Genomic DNA, 20,152 nt, shown 5'->3' with positions numbered 1-20,152 from the left:
TTTGCGATGTTTTTGCCACTGTCCACTAAATGAGCAGCTCTCCTCTTGTATTATTCGGGGAAACGGTTTTAATAATTCACCTATTTCTTCCCAGTGTTGATGTGTAGGCCTGTTTACCAGGGCATTCGAACTTACAATGCGCCATTGATTTACAGCACTGCGATCGATTAGTCTTCCCATGTATTACATTTTTTTTATTTCTCAATCAGGGGGGCGGTCTGGAGGTTGAGGGAATATTAGCTCTTTGCCTTGCTGTGGTAGTTCTATTAGAGTGTGCTGGGCCTGTACCCTTTATACATTGAGGGTCCTTGGATGAAAATGTGTTTTTTTTTTCTCTGTCCTGCGAGTTATTACTTTACAAGTTGCAGGTTCCTTAAATGCCTCTCTGCCTTGATCGAGAACACTTGGCACCATGGGTTCTTAGTTTGAGTTGGTACTAGTGTCTCTAAGAGAAAACAGCTGCACATTAAAGCGGTCTGCTGCACTTTTCATGACCACATGATCCCTATATCATCTGGAGGGGATGGTTTTTAAGGGTTGGACTCAACATCTTCCTCAGGGGAGTAGTTTGCAGTCTTCCTACAAAGTCCCTTCCTGCCCTCCCTTCCCCTGAAAGTTGAAAGTACTCTTGGTCTGGATCCTCATAATGTTTCCTGAAGTTCCGATGTTAAAGGAGCTCCAAATTCTTCTTCCTCTGGTTCGGTAAAATCATTTGCTGTCAAGAATTTGTAAGGATTCCTGAACGCTTTCAAACTTTCGTCGAATTGGTGTTTTTTTTTTTTTTTTTTTTTTTTTTTTTTTAATTGACACGCCATTTCGGCAACCTATTCTCATTTCGACTACCCAATCTTCAGGGCCTACGGTAGAATATTTTCTCTCAGATGTTAGATTTGAAAATTCCCTCAAAGAATGATCCTGCTCCTTCGACTAATGCTCTTCCTTCGAGCTTCAGTGGTTTGAGGGAGCGTTGAGGTCTTTCAATGGGTAGGTGGCGTCTTTCGCCTTTCTGTGGACTCCTGTCTGAGTCCCTTGAGGGTTCCATGGGAGCTCTCTATCGTGGGATTTGCCTGCCGACGGTGAGTTTCGGCACCGAGGCCCCTTTTTGATGTCGCAAGTCCGATTTTTTCGGCTCTGGAATGTTTTTTTAGGAGGTCTGTCTCTCTTACCTCTAAGTGATTTTCGGCACCTCTTCACCAATTTCCAGATGTCCTGGGTATCCTTCCGATGACTCTCCATCGGCACCCTCGGCCATATTTTCCTCCTCATCTCTCAATAAGCCGAGATCTTTCAACAATGGTCCCAATGTCTGGCCTTGAAGAGAATGGTGCGCCATTCTCTGCTTTTTCCTCACCCTCAAAGTTTTTGGTGCGAACACAGAACAGAAGAGGCAGTCTTCGCTCCGATGATCGTCAGGAAGACAAAAGGTTGCACACAGGATGTTGGTCTTTCTGTGCGCATTTATGATGGCAGTTTTTACAGAACTGTAAAGGTGTCTCTTCCATCACGCCACCTGGGTAGCCTCCGACCGGGCATACTCTTCCATCCGTCGGTGGAAAAAAGGTTTATTCTGCTGTTGCTTGCTTTCTACGCCCCGCAAACTGTGATTTCCTCTGTGTCTACTTCGTTCACCGATTTTTCATTAATTCTTTGAAGTTCCTCATTAATTTGAAGACATCTTGATAAACATGTCCTGACCCAACTGCAGAAAAAAATAATCTAAAAATGCCAAAGTGGGGTGGAGACTTCCGGAGAAAGTGGAAATGATGTCATGCAGAGACACCAAATGGAGGTTACTTTGACGCCCACCAGTAAACAAACGTTCAGAGAGAAGAAGGACAAAACGTTTTCACAGGGAATAGTAAAATATCCAGACACAACCACTAGATGGCAGAATATTGCATAGCATGTGAATCCAGAAAAAATTCACGCTGCAAAAAATTAGTAGCTAGAGGTATGCCCACCTCAGGTCAGTCCCACCCCCAAGGAAAGTTGGCTGATGTAGACACATCTTACTAAAGTCCGCCATCTTGGTGATGGCAGAACTAGGATCTCTGGGACAGGGTTATGCCCACCTACCACAGCAACCAAAAAGGCAACCTTCCAAGACAGGAGTTGTAGGGAATAGTTATGCAAATGGTTCAAACGGTGGACCCATGAGTCTAGTGAGGACAACATTAAGGTTCCACGCAAGAGCTGGTGGAACTCCCTGTGGAATTATTCTTTGAAGGCCTTGCATAAACACCTTAATAACTGGTATCTTGAACAAAGATAAGTGTTGCCTGTTTTGTAGATAGGCGGCCCCTGCAGCTAAATGTAAACGTACTAAAGTGTAGTCAAGGCCAGAGAGCTGTATTTGGAGAAGGTAGCAAACAAGGCTCTGCACAGTTGCATCAAACAGATCAATGTGTTTGCTGTGACAGTAAAAGACAAACTGTTTCCTTTTAGCTGCATAACGCACTAGTTGTAGGTCTAAGAGCTTCTTGGAGAATGGTCATGCATTCAGGTGGGAGATTCAGATAACCAAATTCTATGACCTCAGGAACCAGATCGCAAGGTTGAGTTCCTTTGGATTTGGATGCCTGATTTCTCCATGGTTCTGAGTGAGGAGGTCCGGGTTGAGGGGAAACTTCTCGTGAAGAACTAAGGAGTGTGAGAGTAGTGTGTGAGCCATGGTTGATGAGCTGAAGTTGGAGCTACTAGGATGAGTGTGAGAGACATCTGTCTGAGCTTCTTAACCACAAACAGAAGTAGAGGGAGAGGTGGAAAAGCATAGGCACATATCCCCGACCAGTTCATCCATGGAGCATTGCCTTTGAATAGTGGGTGTAGGAACCTGGAGGCAAAGTTTAGGCATTTTGCGTTATCTGGTAACAGGTCTGTGGAAAACCCCACATGGGAGGAGGACTTATGGGAGGATTTTCCATTCATGGAGTTCCCATTCATGGACTTGTTACCGCATCCTGCTGAGGTCAGCAAAGCTGTTGCTCAACCCTGTAAGGTGTTCCGCTAACAGATGGATGTTATGATGTATCGCCCAACCCTAAATGGTGAGATAGGCGAGATAACAGTAGCGTCTGCGGGTGGGTGTGTGTGTGTGTGTTTTTGTAGATAATAGATGGCTGTCATATTCTCCTTCTGAACTAAGACAACCTTGCCTATTAGGTGAGGTAGGAACGCTTTTAGTGCTAGGTAACACGTGGGTGAAGCTCGAAGTAGTTGATGTGGAGACCTTGGTGTTTGGTTTCCCAGACACACTGAACTGTGAGATCCTGTAGGTGAGCACCCCATCCTGTGAGGGATGCATGCACTGTGAGAATGATCTGTGGAACTGGGTCCAGGAACAGCTGCCCCTTTAGGAGATTTTGTGAGTTCCACCATTGCTGATAGTGATAGGTGTGGCTGTCTACCAAACAGAGATCCTGTAACTGACCTTGTGACTGGAAAACATTGACGTGCTAGACATTCCTGCAGCAGACGCATGTGTAATCATGCATGAGGCACGATGGTGATGCACTATGCTATCATATCTAACAGATGCATGGCTGTTCTGACTGAGGTTTTGATTGGGTTGAAACTATGGTAGCAGTGTCTGGAGAGTTTGAATCCTGGCTGCACTGGGATAAGCTAATCCCATTTGTGTGTTAAGAACAGCCCCCAGATAAAGGTGAACCTGTAATGGTTGAAGGTGTAATTTCTGAAAGTAGATGGTAAACCCTGTTTAATGGAGCAGGTCTAGGGTGATCCGAGTGTGTTGGTGACTGTAAAAAAGTGACTTTTGACTTGCCGGCCCCCCCCGCCCCCCAATACCTTTTGCCTGGTATCTGCTGTAATTTTGACTTACAATGCACTGGGTTCCTGCTAACCAGGTCCCCTGTGCCAGATTGCTTACCAAAACTGCACAGCTGTTTCCCCAATTGGCTAAACCTTTAGCACTCTGTTAGCCCTAGTTAATGGTATACCTGGAATCTATGGCCTGGGGTACTAAAGAGGGCCCCTATGGACTGCAACCTGAACTGTGCCACTATAAGGGACCTCGCCCAGCACATGACAGGCTACCATTGCAGGCTGTGTGTCTTGGTGCAGATAAAAGGGAAAACATGAAATGGCATTTAACCTAGGTGCCATGTCCCCTAACACCGCATGCAATAATACAAGTCACCTCTTCATTAGGCCTTACAGCCCCAAGGCTGTACATGTGCCCCTGCTATGTCTTTTTCAATTCTCAGACACAGGAAGTGACCAGGGAAGTGTAGGAGGCTGACCTGGCTTATAGTGGGTACCTTGTGGTACTTACACCCTGTGCCAGGTCCAGTTATCCCTTATTAGTAGAACAGAGGTGTTTCTAGCAGCTTAGGCTGATAGAGGGTAGCTATGGCAAAGTAGCTTAGGCTGAACTAGGAGACATGCAAAGCTCCTACTATACCACTTATATCATATAGCACAATATCATAAGAAAACACAATACTCAGAGTTACTAAAAATAAAGGTGCTTTATTTTTATGACAATATGCCAAAAGTATCTCAGTGAGTACCCTCAGTTAGAAGGTAAGTAATATACACAAGTTATATGTACACATACCCAAAATAGGTAAGTAATAGTAAGAAAAGTAATGCAAACAGTGTAGAATTACAATAGGATGCAATAGGTGAACATAGGTCTCGGGGAAACACAAACCATATACTCCAAAAGTGGAATGCAAATCACAAATGGACCCCAGACCTATGGGAGCTTGTAGAGGGTAGCTGGGACTGTAAAATTGCACCCTGAAACCTTACCAGCCTCTGGTGTGCTCGCTGATCAGCTTCTGCCAGCAGAGACACTGTTCCGGACCCCTAGGAATGAGAGCCCTCTGCTCTCAGGAGGTCCAGAGCAAAAGCCTGTCTGAGAAGACAGTGTAACACCCCCTCACACAGGAGGGCCCGCTGATTGGCCTTCCTAAGGCGGCAAGCCTCAAAGGGCTGCCACCTTTGAAGTGCAAATCTGGCTCTCCTCACAGGAGAGGAAGCTACCACCCCCCTGTCCAGTGCCCATTTGGCACCTGGACAGGTGGGAAAATTAGCTTTCAGGAACTCTGCCATGGGGTAGGTCCCCAGCGAGGTACCGGATGCATTACACTAGTGCACCAGCCTCCCGGCAAGTTATTCCTAGCAAGCCGTCTTCATAATTTGGGACGGGCGACTGCTACTTCCTAGACTAGCTAGATGCGCAGTCCACAGAGTAAGTGACCGGAGTCTAGTAGATTGAAATTTTTAGACACATGTAGGTCTTTTGTAGATGGAGAAGTAATTTAGATTTTTTCTTTGGTCCTGAAGAAGCATTGCCGGATCTTTGTGACCCATGAGACACGAAACAGGTTGACCCATTAGGGACGGTGGAAGTTTATCCCCGTCCCTCTACTCCATTGACCAACTAGCGAGCGTATTAGGTAATGTCCTTCCCTGTGTGATTTATATTGAGAGAGTGGTTGAGCATTATCACTATCAACACACTCCACTGGTTTTTAATCTTGGCCCTAACCTCTTGCTGATCCAAAATATTTATGACAAAAAGCTTGGTTTTGAGCCAATTTTAACTTTCCCCTGCTCTCCTTTCTTTGTTAAGGCACTTAAGGAGTGAATAAAAATCTCCGGTAAAGAGCCCCTTTCACGGGAGGCCCGACAGACATTGCAGTGCCGGTCTGACGAGGAGCATGCCCAATGATGAAGCATGACATCCAACAGGATGGACTGCCTGACTTCAATAAGTACTCAAGACCTCTTGTGAACAGCAGGTAAAAACTGATCCCAAAAAGACTTGGTGTCATGACTCAAGGTTCTTGGACACTAAACCGGATATCCTACCTGTCCCCACCAAAAAGAAGGGTCTTGACCATGTCAGTGAACCCACTGAAGCAACTCTACTTTCAGAAGGTAGTGTCTCACGGGGGTGGGGAGGGGTGGGGGGGGGAGACTTGGTGCTGAGGATCAGTCAAAGAGCCAGGTCTTGAGGTCCTTCCTGAACTGTGACAGGGTGGGGGACTTCCTGAGGTGCATGGGGAGGGTGTTCCAGGTCTTGGCAGCGATGTGGAAGAAGGATCTTCCTCCGGCTGTGGTTTTCCCGATGCAGGGGCTGCTGGCGAGGGCCTGGTTGCCGGAGTGATTTGTCTGGTGGGAATGTAGGAGGAGAGTCTGTGGTTGAGGTAGGCCGGTCCAGTGTCGTGTAGGGCCCTGTAGGTGTGGGTGAGGAGCTTGAAGGTGATTCTCTTGTAGATTGGCATCCAGTGTAGGTCTCTCAGAAGGGCGGAGGTGTGGCTGTGTCATAGGGCGTTCCTGATGAGACGGGCGGAGGTGCTCTGGATGTGTTGTAGTCTTTTCCGGGTGTTGGCGGTGGTTCCGGCGTATAGTACATTGCCATGGTCAAGGTGGCTGCTGATAAGGGTCTAGGTGACTGTCCTTCTGGCTTCGGTAGGGATCCACTTGTAGATTTTTCAAAGCATGCGTAGGGTGTGGAAACAGCCCGAGGAGACTGCGCTCATCTGTCAGTCCAATGAGAGTGATGAGTCTAAGATGACATTTAGCTGCGGGAGTGGTCGGTGGGGGCGTTTCCGAGGGCGGTGGGCCATCACAAATCGTTCAAGGTGGAGGGTGTGGAGCCGAGGATGAGGACTTCTGTTTTGTCCAAGTTCAGTTTGAGGCAACTGTCTTTCATCCAGGCAGTGACTGCTTTCATTCCTTTGTGGAAATTGTTCTTGGCAGTGGTCGGGTTGTTGTTGAGGAAGACTATCAGTTGCGTGTCTTCGGCGTAGGAGACAATGTTGAGTGCGTGGCCAGTGGGATCATGTAGAGGTTGAAAAGGGCGGGACTCAGCGAGGATCCTTGGGGGACGCCGCAGCTGATCTTGATGGCTTCCGAGAGAAAAGGGGGGGGGGGGGGGGGGGGGGAGTTGACCTTCTGTGTTCTGCCAATGAGGAATGAGGAGAGCAGTTGCTGAGTCTCGGATGCCGGTGTCGTTGAGACGGGTGCATAGCGTGTTGTGTGAGACTGTGTCGAAGGTGGCAGAAAGGTACAGGAGGATGAGGGTAACTGTCTCGCCTCGGTCGAGGAGGGTGCAGATGTCATCTGTGGCGGCAAGGAGGATGTGGGGGTGCCCTGGGTGGTGAAGCTGTCGTAGATGTCTGCGATATTGCAGTGGAATTAGATGGTGAGGTTTTCGCAGAGTTCTTGAGACGGGGGATGTCGGTGGAGTTGGTGAACTCTTTTAGGACAGTGAAAAGTTCCTTGCTGTTGTGGCCGTTTTGATTTATGTGTTGTAGCAGGGCACGTTTTTGGGTGGTCCTAATGAGCTGGTGGTGATGTTTGCTAGTGTTTGGATGTGCCTCTGTAGTGGGGTGTCTTGAGGGGGGCGAGTGTGTTGGTGCAGTCGGTGATCCATTTGTGAAGGTTGTGTGCGGCAGTGTTGACGCTGTCGTCAGCTTGGGGGGGGGGGGGATGGGGGTGAGGGGTGCTGCATTTGGGCTGGGTGTGAGCTGGGCTTCCATGACCTTGTTCCAATTTCTGTGGGGAAGTTGGGGAGCGTGGTGGCGACCGATGGGTTTGTTGAAAGAAGTGGATGCAGCAGTGGTCGGTCCATTGGAGTTCAGTGGTGAGGCTGACGGAGACATGGTTGCTGGCGGAGAAGATGGGGTCCAGTGTGTGACCGGCCGAGTAAGTGGGTGCGGTGACAAGTTGCTTGAGTCAGAGGTTTTCGCTCAGGGTGGTGGAGTTGGTGTCATTTGGGTTTTCCAGGTGCAAGTTGAGGTGCCCCAGTAGAATGAAGTCCTTGGATGTGAGAGCGTGGGTGGTGGCTATGTCAGCGATGGTGTCGCAGAATGGGGGGCATGAGCCCAGCGGCCTGTAGATGAGGGTGCCCCGCAGAGTGGTGTTAGGGTTGGTTCCAATCTGGAAGTGGAGGAGTTCCATGTTGGTTGTGGAGTCTTTGGTGCTGGTGGTGTGGACGATGGCGATGCCTCCCCCGGGGCGGTTCCTGTGGTCTTTGCGGATGATCTTGTAGCTGTCTGCGACGGCGATGTCTGGAGCAGAGAAGGAGTTAAGCCATGTTTCTGTGAGGAAGGTGACGTCTGGGGATGTAGTGTCGATGAGGTTCCAGAGTTCGGTTGCATGCCTGTGGATGGAGCAAGTGTTGATCAGGCTACATCTGAGGCTGTGATCTGCTTTGTGGGTCCCCAGGGTGGGCTTGCGTGACAGAGGCTGGTGAAATTGCAGTGGCGACAGGTGAAGGGTCCTTTGGTGTTACTTGAAGGTGCCTGCTTACAGCTGATATCCTTAGAATGGGGAGTGGTGACTGGCCAAAAGAAGGTGGTGGTATCCCCTACAATCCCTGTACAATGTATGCTAGGCAATGATGTGGCGTCCTCGGCAAGGATTGAGGTCGAAAGAAAGACCCATGCAGATATGCGGGGTATCCCTGAATGGGTGTGTGTGAAAACACGAGCATAGTGCAGAGCCCTTTGGTGAAAACAGAGGTGGAGTACAGAATAATGGCTCAACCTACCAAGAGAAAGGGGATGAAGTCTGGGAAACCAGCTTCCAAACAGATGCCAAATAAGGCCCCCTCTCCTCAGGGAGAAAACCTCTCAGCCCCAGAGGGAACTGAGCCCCAGGAGCTTGAGCCTTACCAGTCAGAGCTCTTGGGCCCAGAGGGACCCTCTAGGAAACACCTGTGCCAGGGGCAGATCTGTTCTACTCTTGAAGGACTGAGACAGCAAGCTGTTTATCAGGAAAGGGGAGATATCAGTGCCTTCCACAGGACCTATTGGGAGGAGGGAGTCCTTTTCGCTGAGGCAAAATACCCCAAAACTGGGGCCACTTGAGAGTGGTAGTGACTCAGCAGTTGAGTTTCTCCTCACTTAGTCCATGATATCCCTCTAGCTGGGCATCTTGGCCAGGCTAAAACTTGGAGTGAGTTAGTGAACCACTTCTACTGGCCAGGTATGTACCAGGAAGTGAAGGAGATTTTTTTTTTTTTTTTTTTTTTTTAAACTCCTGTGCCACCTGCCAAGCTACTTACAAGACAGGTGGCCTCTCAAAGGCCCCCTTAATTCTACTTCCAGTGGTTAGGGTTTCCTTTGAGAAGGTAGGGATTGGCATTGTCTGTCCCCTAGACCCTTCAACAGCATCAGGAAACCGATTTATACTAGTTGTTTTAGACCATGGGTACTCACAAAAATTGTCCCAGGGACCACAAAGTTTGGTCTGTGGTGTGACCGAGGGCCGCACTGATGCTAACAGCATGGCGATCAAAGGGAGGAGGGGGCTCTAGATGGGGAGTTGTTGAGGCATTATGGTGGGTGTACGGACCAGCAAAGCATATAGATCTAGTGTCTGAAGCGCTCAATGTGAAACCAGAAAATGTGGAATTAATCCCAGCTTCCCCACTTTACCAAATTGTGTGATCCTAGGCAATTGTTTTATTTCACGTTCCCTTCATTTTCTTCATTATTGAATGTAGGAGGCCTTCACAATGCATGACTTCAGTATCTGCGCTGTGCGAACCCTTCTCCTGTGTTTGATTTAATAAACTATGAAGCTGTTCATGTATAATAGCAAATCAAGTCAACCAAAGAGTTCAGATAACTGACTTGCCTCTTAATTCACTATTGGCATTATCAAAGTGGGGGTAAGAATTAATGTTTTCTGAACGTATTTTTTAAATCTATTGTTCTTAAAAAATACTTCTCCATGCACTGATATAATCTGATGTAATAAAACGAAATGGCCCTGCATGTAAATGAAATTTTTTTTTTTTTAATTTTTAAGAACCCTTATCGTAGTTGCAGACATTTGCTGCAAGGTTTATTAAAAAATGAAAGTGTTCCTGCAGTTAAGCAGTTCAGGACAAATTCCTTACTTCCTTTATCTTCAATAGTGTTTAAATAAAGTATTGCCTGTTAAGTCTAAACAGCAGCATAGTGCTACCGCTGCCCTGGGGGCAGCATGTAAAGGTCAAAAGGGCCGCATGTGGCCCCCGGGCCGTACTTTGAGTCTCACTGTTTTAGACCATGCTGTAGGAGGCTGGTCTGGCTTTTAGTGGGTACCTGATGGTACTTACACCTTGCGCCAGGTCCAGTTATCCCTTATTAGTAGATTAGTAGTGTTCTAGCAGCTTAGGCTGATCGAGGTAGCTATAGCAGAGCAGCTTAGTCTGAACTAGGAGACATGCAAAGCTCCTACTATACCACTTATATCATATAGGTACTATATCATAAGAATCAATAGTCCGGGATACTAAAAATAAAGGTTTAGTGACAATGTGCCAAAAATATCTGAGGATATACTCCCTTAGGAGGCAAGTAAAACACACAATATACACACAAACCAAAATCAGGTAAGTAAAACAGTCAGAAAGTAGTGCAAACACTGTAGAATACAACAGGATGCAATAGGCCTAGGGGCAACACAAACCATATACTAAAAGTGGAATGCGAACCACTTAAGGACCCCAGGCCTAGTGTAGCGTGTAGAGGGTCGCTGGGAGTGTAAGAAAACACTAAGGGTGTCCAAGATACCCCAACCCAACACCCTGAAAAGTAGGAGTAAAGTGACCCTACTTCCACAGAAACACACAAAAATCGTGATAGGAGATTCTGCAAAGACCACAACAGACTGCAAAGGACTGAAGACGGATTCCTGGACCTGAGGACCTGTAAAGGAAGGGAACAAAGTCCAAGAGTCACGAAAGTGTCCAGAAGGGGGCAGGAGCCCACTAAACCCTGGATGAAGGTGCAAAATGGCTGCCTCCGGGTGGAAGAAGCTGAAGATTCTACAACAACGGAAGATGCCAGGAACTTCTCCTTTGCACAGATGTCCCACGGCGTGCTGAACGATGCAGAGTTGTTTTCAAGAAAACTGAGCACCGCAGTTGTCTCAACACTGCAAAGGAGGGTCCACAAAGCCGGTGGTCAACTCAGCGAGTTGAGCAATGCAGGACGGAGTGCTGGGGACCTGTGCTGTGCCCAAGGGATTCCCCGCAAAAGTGCACAGAAGCCCTAGCAGCTGCAGTTCACGCAGTACACAGGATTACCGTCTGGCATGGGGAGGCAAGGACTTACCTCCACCAAATTTGGACAGAAGGACCACTGGACTGTCGGGGTCACTTGGATCCAGCTCCTGTGTTCCAGGGACCATGCTCGTCAAGATGAGGGGACCCAGAGGAACGGTGAAGCAGAAGTTTGGTGCCTGCGTTAGCAGGGGGAAGATTACGTCGATCCACAGGAGATTTCTTTGTGGCTTCCAGTGCAGGGTGAAGGCAGACAGCCCCCAGAGCATGCACCACCAGGAAACAGTCGAGAAAGCCGTCAGGATTAGGCGCTACAATGTCACTGGTAGTATTCTTGCTACTTTGTTGCAGTTTTGCAGGCGTCCTGAAGCAGTCAGCAGTCGTTCCTTGGCAGAAGTCGAAGAGGGAGATGCAGAGGAACTCTGGTGAGCTCTTGCATTCGTTATCTGAAGAGAAGCCCACAGGAGAGACCCTAAATAGCCCTCAGAGGAGGACTGGCCACCTAGTCAGCTAAACACTTATCAGGAGGGGTCTCTGACGTCACCTGCTGGCACTGGCCACTCAGAGGCCTCCATTGTGCCCTCACACCTCTGCATTCAAGATGGCAGAGGCCTGGGACACACTGAAGGAGCTGTGGGCACCAGCCCTGGGGTGGTGATGGACAGGGGAGTGGTCACTCCCCTTTCCTTTGATACCTGAACCAGTGTAGACTGGTTTATGCAAGGGGGCACCATCTGTGCCCTTCAAATCATTCCCAGAGGCCAGGAGGGACTACTCCTCTCAGGCCCTTAACAACTATTTCCAAAGGGAGAGGATGTAACACCCTCTCTCAGAGGAAATCCTTTGCTCTGCCTTCCCGGACTGGGCTGCCCAGACCCCAGGAGGGCAGAAGCCTGTCTGTGGGTTGGCAGCAGCAGTAGCTGCAGTAAAAACCCCAGAGAGCTGGTTTGGGAGTACCCGGGGTCCATGCTGGAGCCCCGGGGATGCATGGGATTGGCACCCCAATACCAGATTTGGCATGGGGACAAATCCATGATCTTAGACATGTTACATGGCCATATTCGGAGTTACCACTGTGAAGCTTCATATAGGTAATTACCTATTTGTAGTGCCCGCGTGTAATGGTGTCCCCGCAATCACAGAGTCCGAGGAAATTGCCCTGAACTATGTGGGGGCACCTTGGCTAGTGCCAGGGTGCCCACACAATTAGTAACTTTCCACCTAACCTTCACTAGGGGAGGGTTAGACATATAGGTGACTTATAAGTTACTTAAGTGCAGTGTAAAATGGCTGTGCAATAACGTGGACGTTATTTCACGCAGGCTGAAGTGGCAGTCCTGTGCAAGAATTGTCTGAGCTCCCTATGGGTGGCAAAAGAAATGCTGCAGCCCATAGGGATATCCTGGAACCCCAATACCCTGGGGTACCTAGGTAACATATACTAGGGATTTATAATGGTGTTCCAGTGTGCCAATCAGAATTGGTAAAAATGGTCACTAGCCTGCAGTGACAGTTTTAAAGACAGAGAGAGCATAAGCACTGAGGTTCCGATTAGCAGAGCCTCAGTGGCACAGTTAGGCACCACACAGGGAACACATTCAGGCCACAAACTATGAGCACTGGAGTCCTGGCTAGCAGGATCCCAGTGAGACAGGCAAAAACAAACTGACACAAGTAAAAATAGCATGCTAGGCAAGATGGTACTTTGCTACACATGCAACCTGAGGTAATTCCCCTGAGGACTATTACTGCCCCTGCAGTAGCTAGGGCCCTCATTGGTACCTTCACCAGAGTGGGCTTTCCGAAGGAGGTAGAGTCAGACACAGGTACAAACTTCATGTCTGGCTACTTGAAACACATGTGGACATACTGGGTGGAGGAGCTTTTGAATTAATCTTGTGGAACGTAGCAGGTCTGTGTACTAAGTTAGAGAACCCTGACTGAGTAGGTTTAGTGAACCATTATCATGTCATCTGCTGCCAAGAGACTTGGCTGTCTGAGCTTCCATTTTTGGATGGATTTATTACTAATCATGTGGAAGCAATTCCATCTACTTCAGGCTGTGCCAGAGGGGGCCTGGTGACATTTATTGCCACTGGCCTGGCGGAGTGTAAAGTAGTCTGTCTGGTAATCTCCCCATACTCCCAGATCCTGCGTCTGTTGTTTAATAGGTCTTTTGACCTCCTTGTGGTCAACGAAATTATAACATCTTTGACCCAGCAGTGACAACAATTGTACATGGCCTGGAGGATGCTCTTCCTGATACAAGGATAAAGGCTCTGATTATATGGGTGGGGGATTTTAACATCGAACCCTGATACAACTGTCATACTGCTATTTGCGGTATCTGTGATGAATTGGATAACCCGCTTATACATTTCAAACATACTCCATACGATGACGCATTAAACTGATTACTCTATGCAAGTGACCTGGTATTTGCTCAACACCAGGGGTGTGAGGAGAGGCTTTTGATCCCCTCATTTATTGGCTCGGGGGTAGGCTCCTTTATAGATCAAGTTTTGATCTCGAGGTATATTAGGCAGGGAGACCTCACAGAAGATTTTCTAACAGCTGTTGGTGTGAGACAAGGTTGCGTCCTGGCCCCATTTTCTTCTGGGGCCAGTACGCAACTGATTTATTTCAGCAGTCTGGAGGATCATTTGATTGGGGCTTGTGCGGATGTCCCAAAACTCGGAGACCGGGAGATACCAGTCTTACTTTATGCGGACAACGCCTTTTTACTAGCCCGCACAGCCAATGTTCTACAGGCCTTGCTGAATGCTTTTCACTCTTTTATGGAGAGTTTAGGCCTAGCAGTTAATCACACTAAGTGTTTCATAATGAAATGTGGCTCTAAATTGACTAAGACAAGAAAGTTTTTGCTTGCAGAAGAAATTAAGAAAATTCCTCATTTTACTTATTCAGGTATCCCGTTCAACAATGATCTTAATTGGAGGTTTTTAATGAACATAGGGGTTTTGCAACTCCAGTGTTAAATAAATGCTGTTTTTAGGTTTTCAAAAAGCCTGTAACAGAATTATTGTCCATATACAAGAGCAAATGTGTGTCTATTGGCTCATTTGGAGCTGTTATCTGGGGGTATGTCAATTGCAAATCACTTCAGATCCTACAAAATAAAAGTTTACACGTAGGATGCTATCAATCCCCCAGTCTACAGATGTATCTTTTTGCTACCATGAGGTGGGATTGTCACGATTAGATGATTTTATCCAAATGCAACCCCTTTTGCTATGAGCGCGAGTTTGGAAGAATCCAGAGGCTCATTTGAGTAGGCTCATCCTGGTAGATTGTATGAAGTTGGATAATGCCTCAAGAATCCCATGGTTGGCCTACGGTTCAGTAGAGCTTCGGGAGGCTGGGTACTCCTGAATTTTATTATAATCCAGATAGCCTACAGAATATTTCTTATAGCAAATTGAAAGGGCTTTTGTTAAAATCTATTTGCAATACTCATAGCCAAGTTGGTAGCGAGGGAGGGGGAGGTCTAATCAGGGTTGGGCCAGCATAACCAGCACTTTATCTGCGAGCAGTTGATAGGGAATGATATACGTTTCTTTTAATGAGATTCCAACTTAATACACTACACTGTATGGTCCTTTCCTAATGGGGCGGGGGGCATGTTAAATTTTGCCGATTTGCCATTGTGACGCTCCAGCAGCCCAATCTACCCTGCATACAACTTGTTTTGCACATTTACTCATACGAAAGAAAACGTTTTTTGCGTCCTCATTTTAAGGAAGCTGGTCTTAGATGCTATATTGTTGTAATTTTATTATTTACAGGCCTGGGCAACACAGCTGTGATTGAGGCAGTACTGAATTTCATTTTAAGTATTTTAAAAAGTAATTCTATTTGTTCATAACTTGGTGTAATATTATTTTCGCCTGGCAAATTTTATTGTTTGATATTCGTACTGTTCTTAACTTCTATTGCTTGTTAAAGCCAAATAACGAATTGCTTGATTGATGTGGGCTGAATGTGGTGTGAACTACAAGTTCACAACCCCATATCACCCACAAACCAATGGCATTGTTGAAATATTCAACAAGACATTGAAAGGCATGATTGGTGGGCTCCCTGATAAACTCAGAAGATGTTGGGATGTCTTATTTCCATGCCTGCTTTTTGCTTACAGAGAAGTGCAACAGAAGGGAATAGGTTTTCCTGCTTTGAACTTTTGTTTGGGCATCTTGTGAGGGGACCACTGTGTTGTGAAGGAGCGATGAGAAAGACCTCTCAGATGTCCAAAACAAGATAACGTGGACTATGTGCTTGGCCTTTGGTCTCGAATGGCTGAGCACACAGAAAAAGCTTCCAAAAATCTTGAGGCCAGCCAGGAGGTCCAGAAGTTCTGGTATAACCAAAAGGCTGCACTGGTGGAGTTTCAACCAGGGCAGAAGATATGGGTTTTGGAGCCTAACTCATAAGTCCTGCAGGACAAATGGACTGAAGCCAAGCCTATCCTAGAAAGAAAAGGGGAAGTCACCTACCTGGTGGGCTCTGGCTCTTGCAGGAACCCTAAAATGGTTATCCTGGTCAATAGTCCTAAACTCTTATCACACCAGAGATGAGCATGCTAATGGTCACTGATGTGGGGCAGGAAGCAGAGAGTGAACCTCTCCCTGATCTGAGCTCTCCAGCAACCCCAACTGTGGCTCGGTTGAAGGAGTGGCCTTTTCAGACACCCTCACTAACCAACAACAGACTGACTAAGCATGTTTTGCATCATTATGCTGAGCTCACCTCTTTGACCCATCGTCAGACTACCTGGCGTACACATGTGGACACTGGGGACAGCTTACCTGTCAAAAATAAAATCTAGAGACAGTCTGATCATGTCAAAGAGCATCAAAGCTGCAGTAGGCAATATGCTAGAATTGGGAGTCATTGAGCAGTCTGGGAGCCCCTGGGCCAGCCCAGTTGTCTCAGTCCCCAAGACTCATTTTCCTAGTATGGAAAGAAAGAAATGAAGTTTTGGTCTGACTACAGGCGCCTCAATGCTGTGACCAAAAACAGATGCACACCCAATTTCTAGGGTTGGTGAGATGGACAGGTTAGGGGCAGACAAATCTCTCAGTACTTTTGAGCTCACATCAGGGTATTGGCAGATAGGTCTAACCCCTGGAGCAAAAGAGAAATCCACATTCTTCACTCCCGATGAGCAATATCAGTTCACTGTTATGCCTTTTGGATTAAAGAATGCCCCTTCCTCAGGTTGGTGAACAGAGTCCTGGCTGGACTGGAAGATTTAGTGCAGCAAGTCTTGATGATATTGCTGTCTTTAGCTCCACCTGGCAGGATCACCTAAGTCACCTGGTGAAGGTCGTAGAGCTTCTGAAAAGTGCAGGCCTCACTATCAAGGCAAGCAAGTGCAAGATAGGGCAGGGTCAGGTTCTATACTTGGGACACTTTGTAGGTGGAGGCCAAGTTCAACCACTACAACCCAAGATCCAGACAATTCTGGATTGAGTAGCTCCAGCCACCTAGACCAAAGTAGGGCATTCCATGGCTTGAGTGTAAAATACAGGAGGTTCGTGAAAGGATATGTTGTCATTTTGGCACTACTCACAGAACTGACCTCCAAAAAGATGCCCAAGAAAGTGAACTGACAGGGAGCTGTCAAAAGACCTTTGGCACCCTGAAAGAAGCAATGTGCTCAGCACTTGTTCTAAAAGCTGCAGATTACTCCAAGCAGTTTATAGTGCAGACATATGCCTCTGAACATGGGAAAGTAGCAGTCCTATCCCAAATCAATGATGATGGCCCTGATCAACCTGCTGCTTTCATTAGCAGGAGGTTACTCACCAGAGAGCAGTGTTCGAGTGCCACTGAGAGGGAAGCCTTTGCTGTGGTTTGGCCACTGTAGAAGCTGACGCCTTTCCTGTGAATCACAACATGGCACACAGTCTGGGTGTCATGCCCCCTAACACTCCATGCAATATAAGTATGTCATCCATTTAGCACGCCTTATAGCCCTAAGGCAGGGTGAATTATATTACATGTGAGGGCGTATCTGCACGAGCAGATATGCCCCAGCTAGATCTGTCACCTTTCAGATATAGTCACACATGCCTTAAACATACACATTCACTTGTATGCTAGAAGCAAAGGCCACAATCGGTGCTTCTTCATTCACCTGCATACTCAAGCTCTGGTACTGTTGACCACTCAGTTACAGTTCAAAAGTAAATCCATACATAATCATACTGTAAGGTTGGCCTTTTCCTGAATTATTATTTTGTCCTCTAGGAAATATTTATCTTTATTAACATGCACCGCTGAAGGCCTAGGATTTCCATATCACACACACTCACCTACAGCCAAGGGAGTCCAAGGGGCTTGGCACCAGACCCATGCTCTCCATATAGTTCCGCGATTTTGTGGCATAGCTGTTGGAGTCTGCACTCCACGGAAAGCTGCCCTGTAGTCTCTGTGCGCCTTCCACTTCCAAGAGTTCCTTGGGCTTCACACCACTGTGGTGGTGAACATGATGATACACATGTTTGTGATGGTACATGTTCCCTATATCCAGCTTGACACCGGATTTTGTAGTGTGTTTCCCATGTGCCAGAGGTATTGTTCCAGACAACCCTGGCAACAGTTTTGCAAGTGGTCCACTGTCCGGTGAACGTGGTTTTGGGGAGTGTCGGCCAGTCCCGGGGGACTGGCATCCAGGTGTTTTCATGACACGTTGCACATGCTCATCGAGGATGGTCTCTGGGTTCTCTTCATGAGCATCTCGCATCTGCATTTCTGTATACCCTATTTCTGAATATCGATTGTTGTAGTGCTGCAGAACTGGACCTGGAAGAAACTTGTGTCCCATTATCATATGTCCAGATGAGAAGTCACCATCTTCACCTTCTTCTTCCTGCAGGAAGGATAAACAGATTATATTATCAATGGCACATGTGATTCAATATAGTACCCAAGACTAAACATCAAATTGCAGGATGCTGGAAAATGGTAAAATAGGACAAATACAGATACAAGCAACTTTATGTTGACTTTATTCCTTAGTAAAAAAACTGTCATCAACTTGTGAGAACCAATCATGTCTATTTTGTTGACAGCTAAGGGACCTTGGAAGGGCACTGTTAACATGAAATGGACTATGGTAAACTGTCATAATAAAGAAAACTTAGTTATGCTCGGACATTCTTTCTATTCACAACATCTGGCAAATTCCATGGCGATTGAGAATGGGGAAGGGAGGGGTAGGAAGCACCTGTCAGCCTAGGGAAGCAAACTTTGCATAACTTCCTCACCACTTTTTGCATTGCTTCAGATGGAAACCTCAAGAGTGTAAAGTTGGTTATATTCATGAGATTTATATATCTGACAGGTACAGGCCTGTGCAATGCCAGAGGTTCCATTAGCCCTGGTGGAGAGTGCCAGGACAATTGAAGGATGTTGGCCTCCAATTAAAGTGTGACTATGGTTAATCTATGATGTTACAACAACAGTGGCCTTAACTGCTCATCCAACATCACGGTCTCCAAAAGTCACTAAACAGTGTCAGATCAATGCAGGTACCAGTTCTGTGGCCATAAGGCGAGCCTTAGGGGCAAATATCAAATGTCTCCCTAGCCGAGGAGACATAGGGCTAAATGACAAACTTCAGGAGAACTCCAGCAGCACTTTCAGGACAGAGAGGGATAAGGCGTGACAACCACCCTACCACTATAGAAAACCATGAAAGACTATGGGTTGAAGAGTGTCTGCAGCTCATATTCAGTTTCTTTGCCATTGTAAACACAAAAGTACACAAGACAAGCACAAGATACTGAGATAAGGGCAAGCTCTTTCAAACTATCAGGGGCATGATGGCTATTGCTTAAAGTGGGAGACTTGCATCACAAGCTAGAAACAGGGAGTCAAACAATGGTGTAACCTCAGCCCAATCTAGTTGAGTCTGTTTTACCGGCCTGCCAAAACTGCTAAAGAAATCTGAGGGCCAAGATTTGATACCGAATCCCTCTCTACCCCATGCCCTAAATGCTCTACACCATACTGCACTGTGCTCACTCATCCAAAGCAGTCAAAGAGTTTGAAATTCAAGGGTGAAATTAGCAGTGTTCCACAGCTTCTGATCTCACTCACCCAGAAATAGGCAGAACTGCAATGCACCCCACACACTCACTCAGTTACTCTCCTTAACAGAGATTCTAAAATTTTGGCAACAAACTTGGCAGGGGTTATAACGTTGCATCCTTTGTCTCTCAAAGACTGCACTACATCACACAAGATTGCAGTGCAATGACTCTTTACTTACTCTGTCACTCTCCAGTAGAAGTCCAAGATCCTGAAATTTTGGCAGGAAATGGATAGGGGTCTGTGTGAGCTGCATCCTTGTGCTCAGATGCACATTTACTCCCTCATCAGGCGCAGCCATTGTTGCCCTAAAAACACATGGGATCCACTTCAAAATCATCATGGAATCCTGGGGTGAGACCGTAGCCACTAGTGGCTTTGCCCACTGTAAGGTATTTGTGTTCCAAAGACTTTAACATTCTTTAATGTGGATATCTGTGGCCTACCAGAAAGTAGCAGCCTTCTACTGCCAGAGAAACGTCAGGGCTAACTATCCCACTAAGATAATACCTTTAATTATAATCCCCCTATAGACCTAATTATGGTCACCAGTCAGACACACACACTTGCTTAGCCGTACAGCCATTGATTTCATTACCCCTCCCTTTATATATCTATCTTATGCTCTCATATTCACAAGCTTACTAACTGCACTGGAAGGGGTATACAGATTAAGAAAGCACTTCAACACAGTATGAATGGTTGAAATGACACACAAAAGTGGACTAGCTGCATCCACATGGTAATATTGCTATAGGTTAGCCTAGATCAGGGAAAATTAAATGTTTCGATATATGTATTTGCTCACCCTCTTAGCCATGTCTAGAACACGTACGGCAAAAAGTATACAGGCCCCAAATGCTGTGACATTACATTTGTTCTGCTTAATTTTGTGTCTTCTGGAGAGCAAACCTGTAGAATCAGGCCCTCAGCACAAATGAGGACTTCACAGGTACACAACAGAGTTGAAATTTCAGAAGAAGGGAACAATTAAGTCTT

At 46.8% G+C, this 20,152-nt stretch overlaps 1 protein-coding gene across 4 annotated transcripts in view; it reads right to left on the bottom strand.

Annotated features, from left to right (window-relative positions):
• Positions 1 to 20,152, bottom strand: part of AXIN1 (axin 1) — a 345,962-nt gene that overhangs the window by 151,425 nt on the left and 174,385 nt on the right. For all 4 annotated transcript variants that reach the window (XM_069210655.1, XM_069210657.1, XM_069210656.1 and 1 more), the window contains one exon: positions 17,374 to 17,930. In XM_069210655.1, the coding sequence (XP_069066756.1) occupies positions 17,374 to 17,930 (557 nt within the window). The remainder of the gene's footprint in view (positions 1 to 17,373; positions 17,931 to 20,152) is intronic.

The sequence above is a fragment of the Pleurodeles waltl genome, chromosome 10, assembly GCF_031143425.1.
Source record: "Pleurodeles waltl isolate 20211129_DDA chromosome 10, aPleWal1.hap1.20221129, whole genome shotgun sequence".
Taxonomy (NCBI): Eukaryota; Metazoa; Chordata; class Amphibia; order Caudata; family Salamandridae; genus Pleurodeles; species Pleurodeles waltl.
The sequence above is the reverse complement of the archived record's forward strand: the minus strand, read 5'-3'. Positions and strand labels throughout refer to the sequence as shown.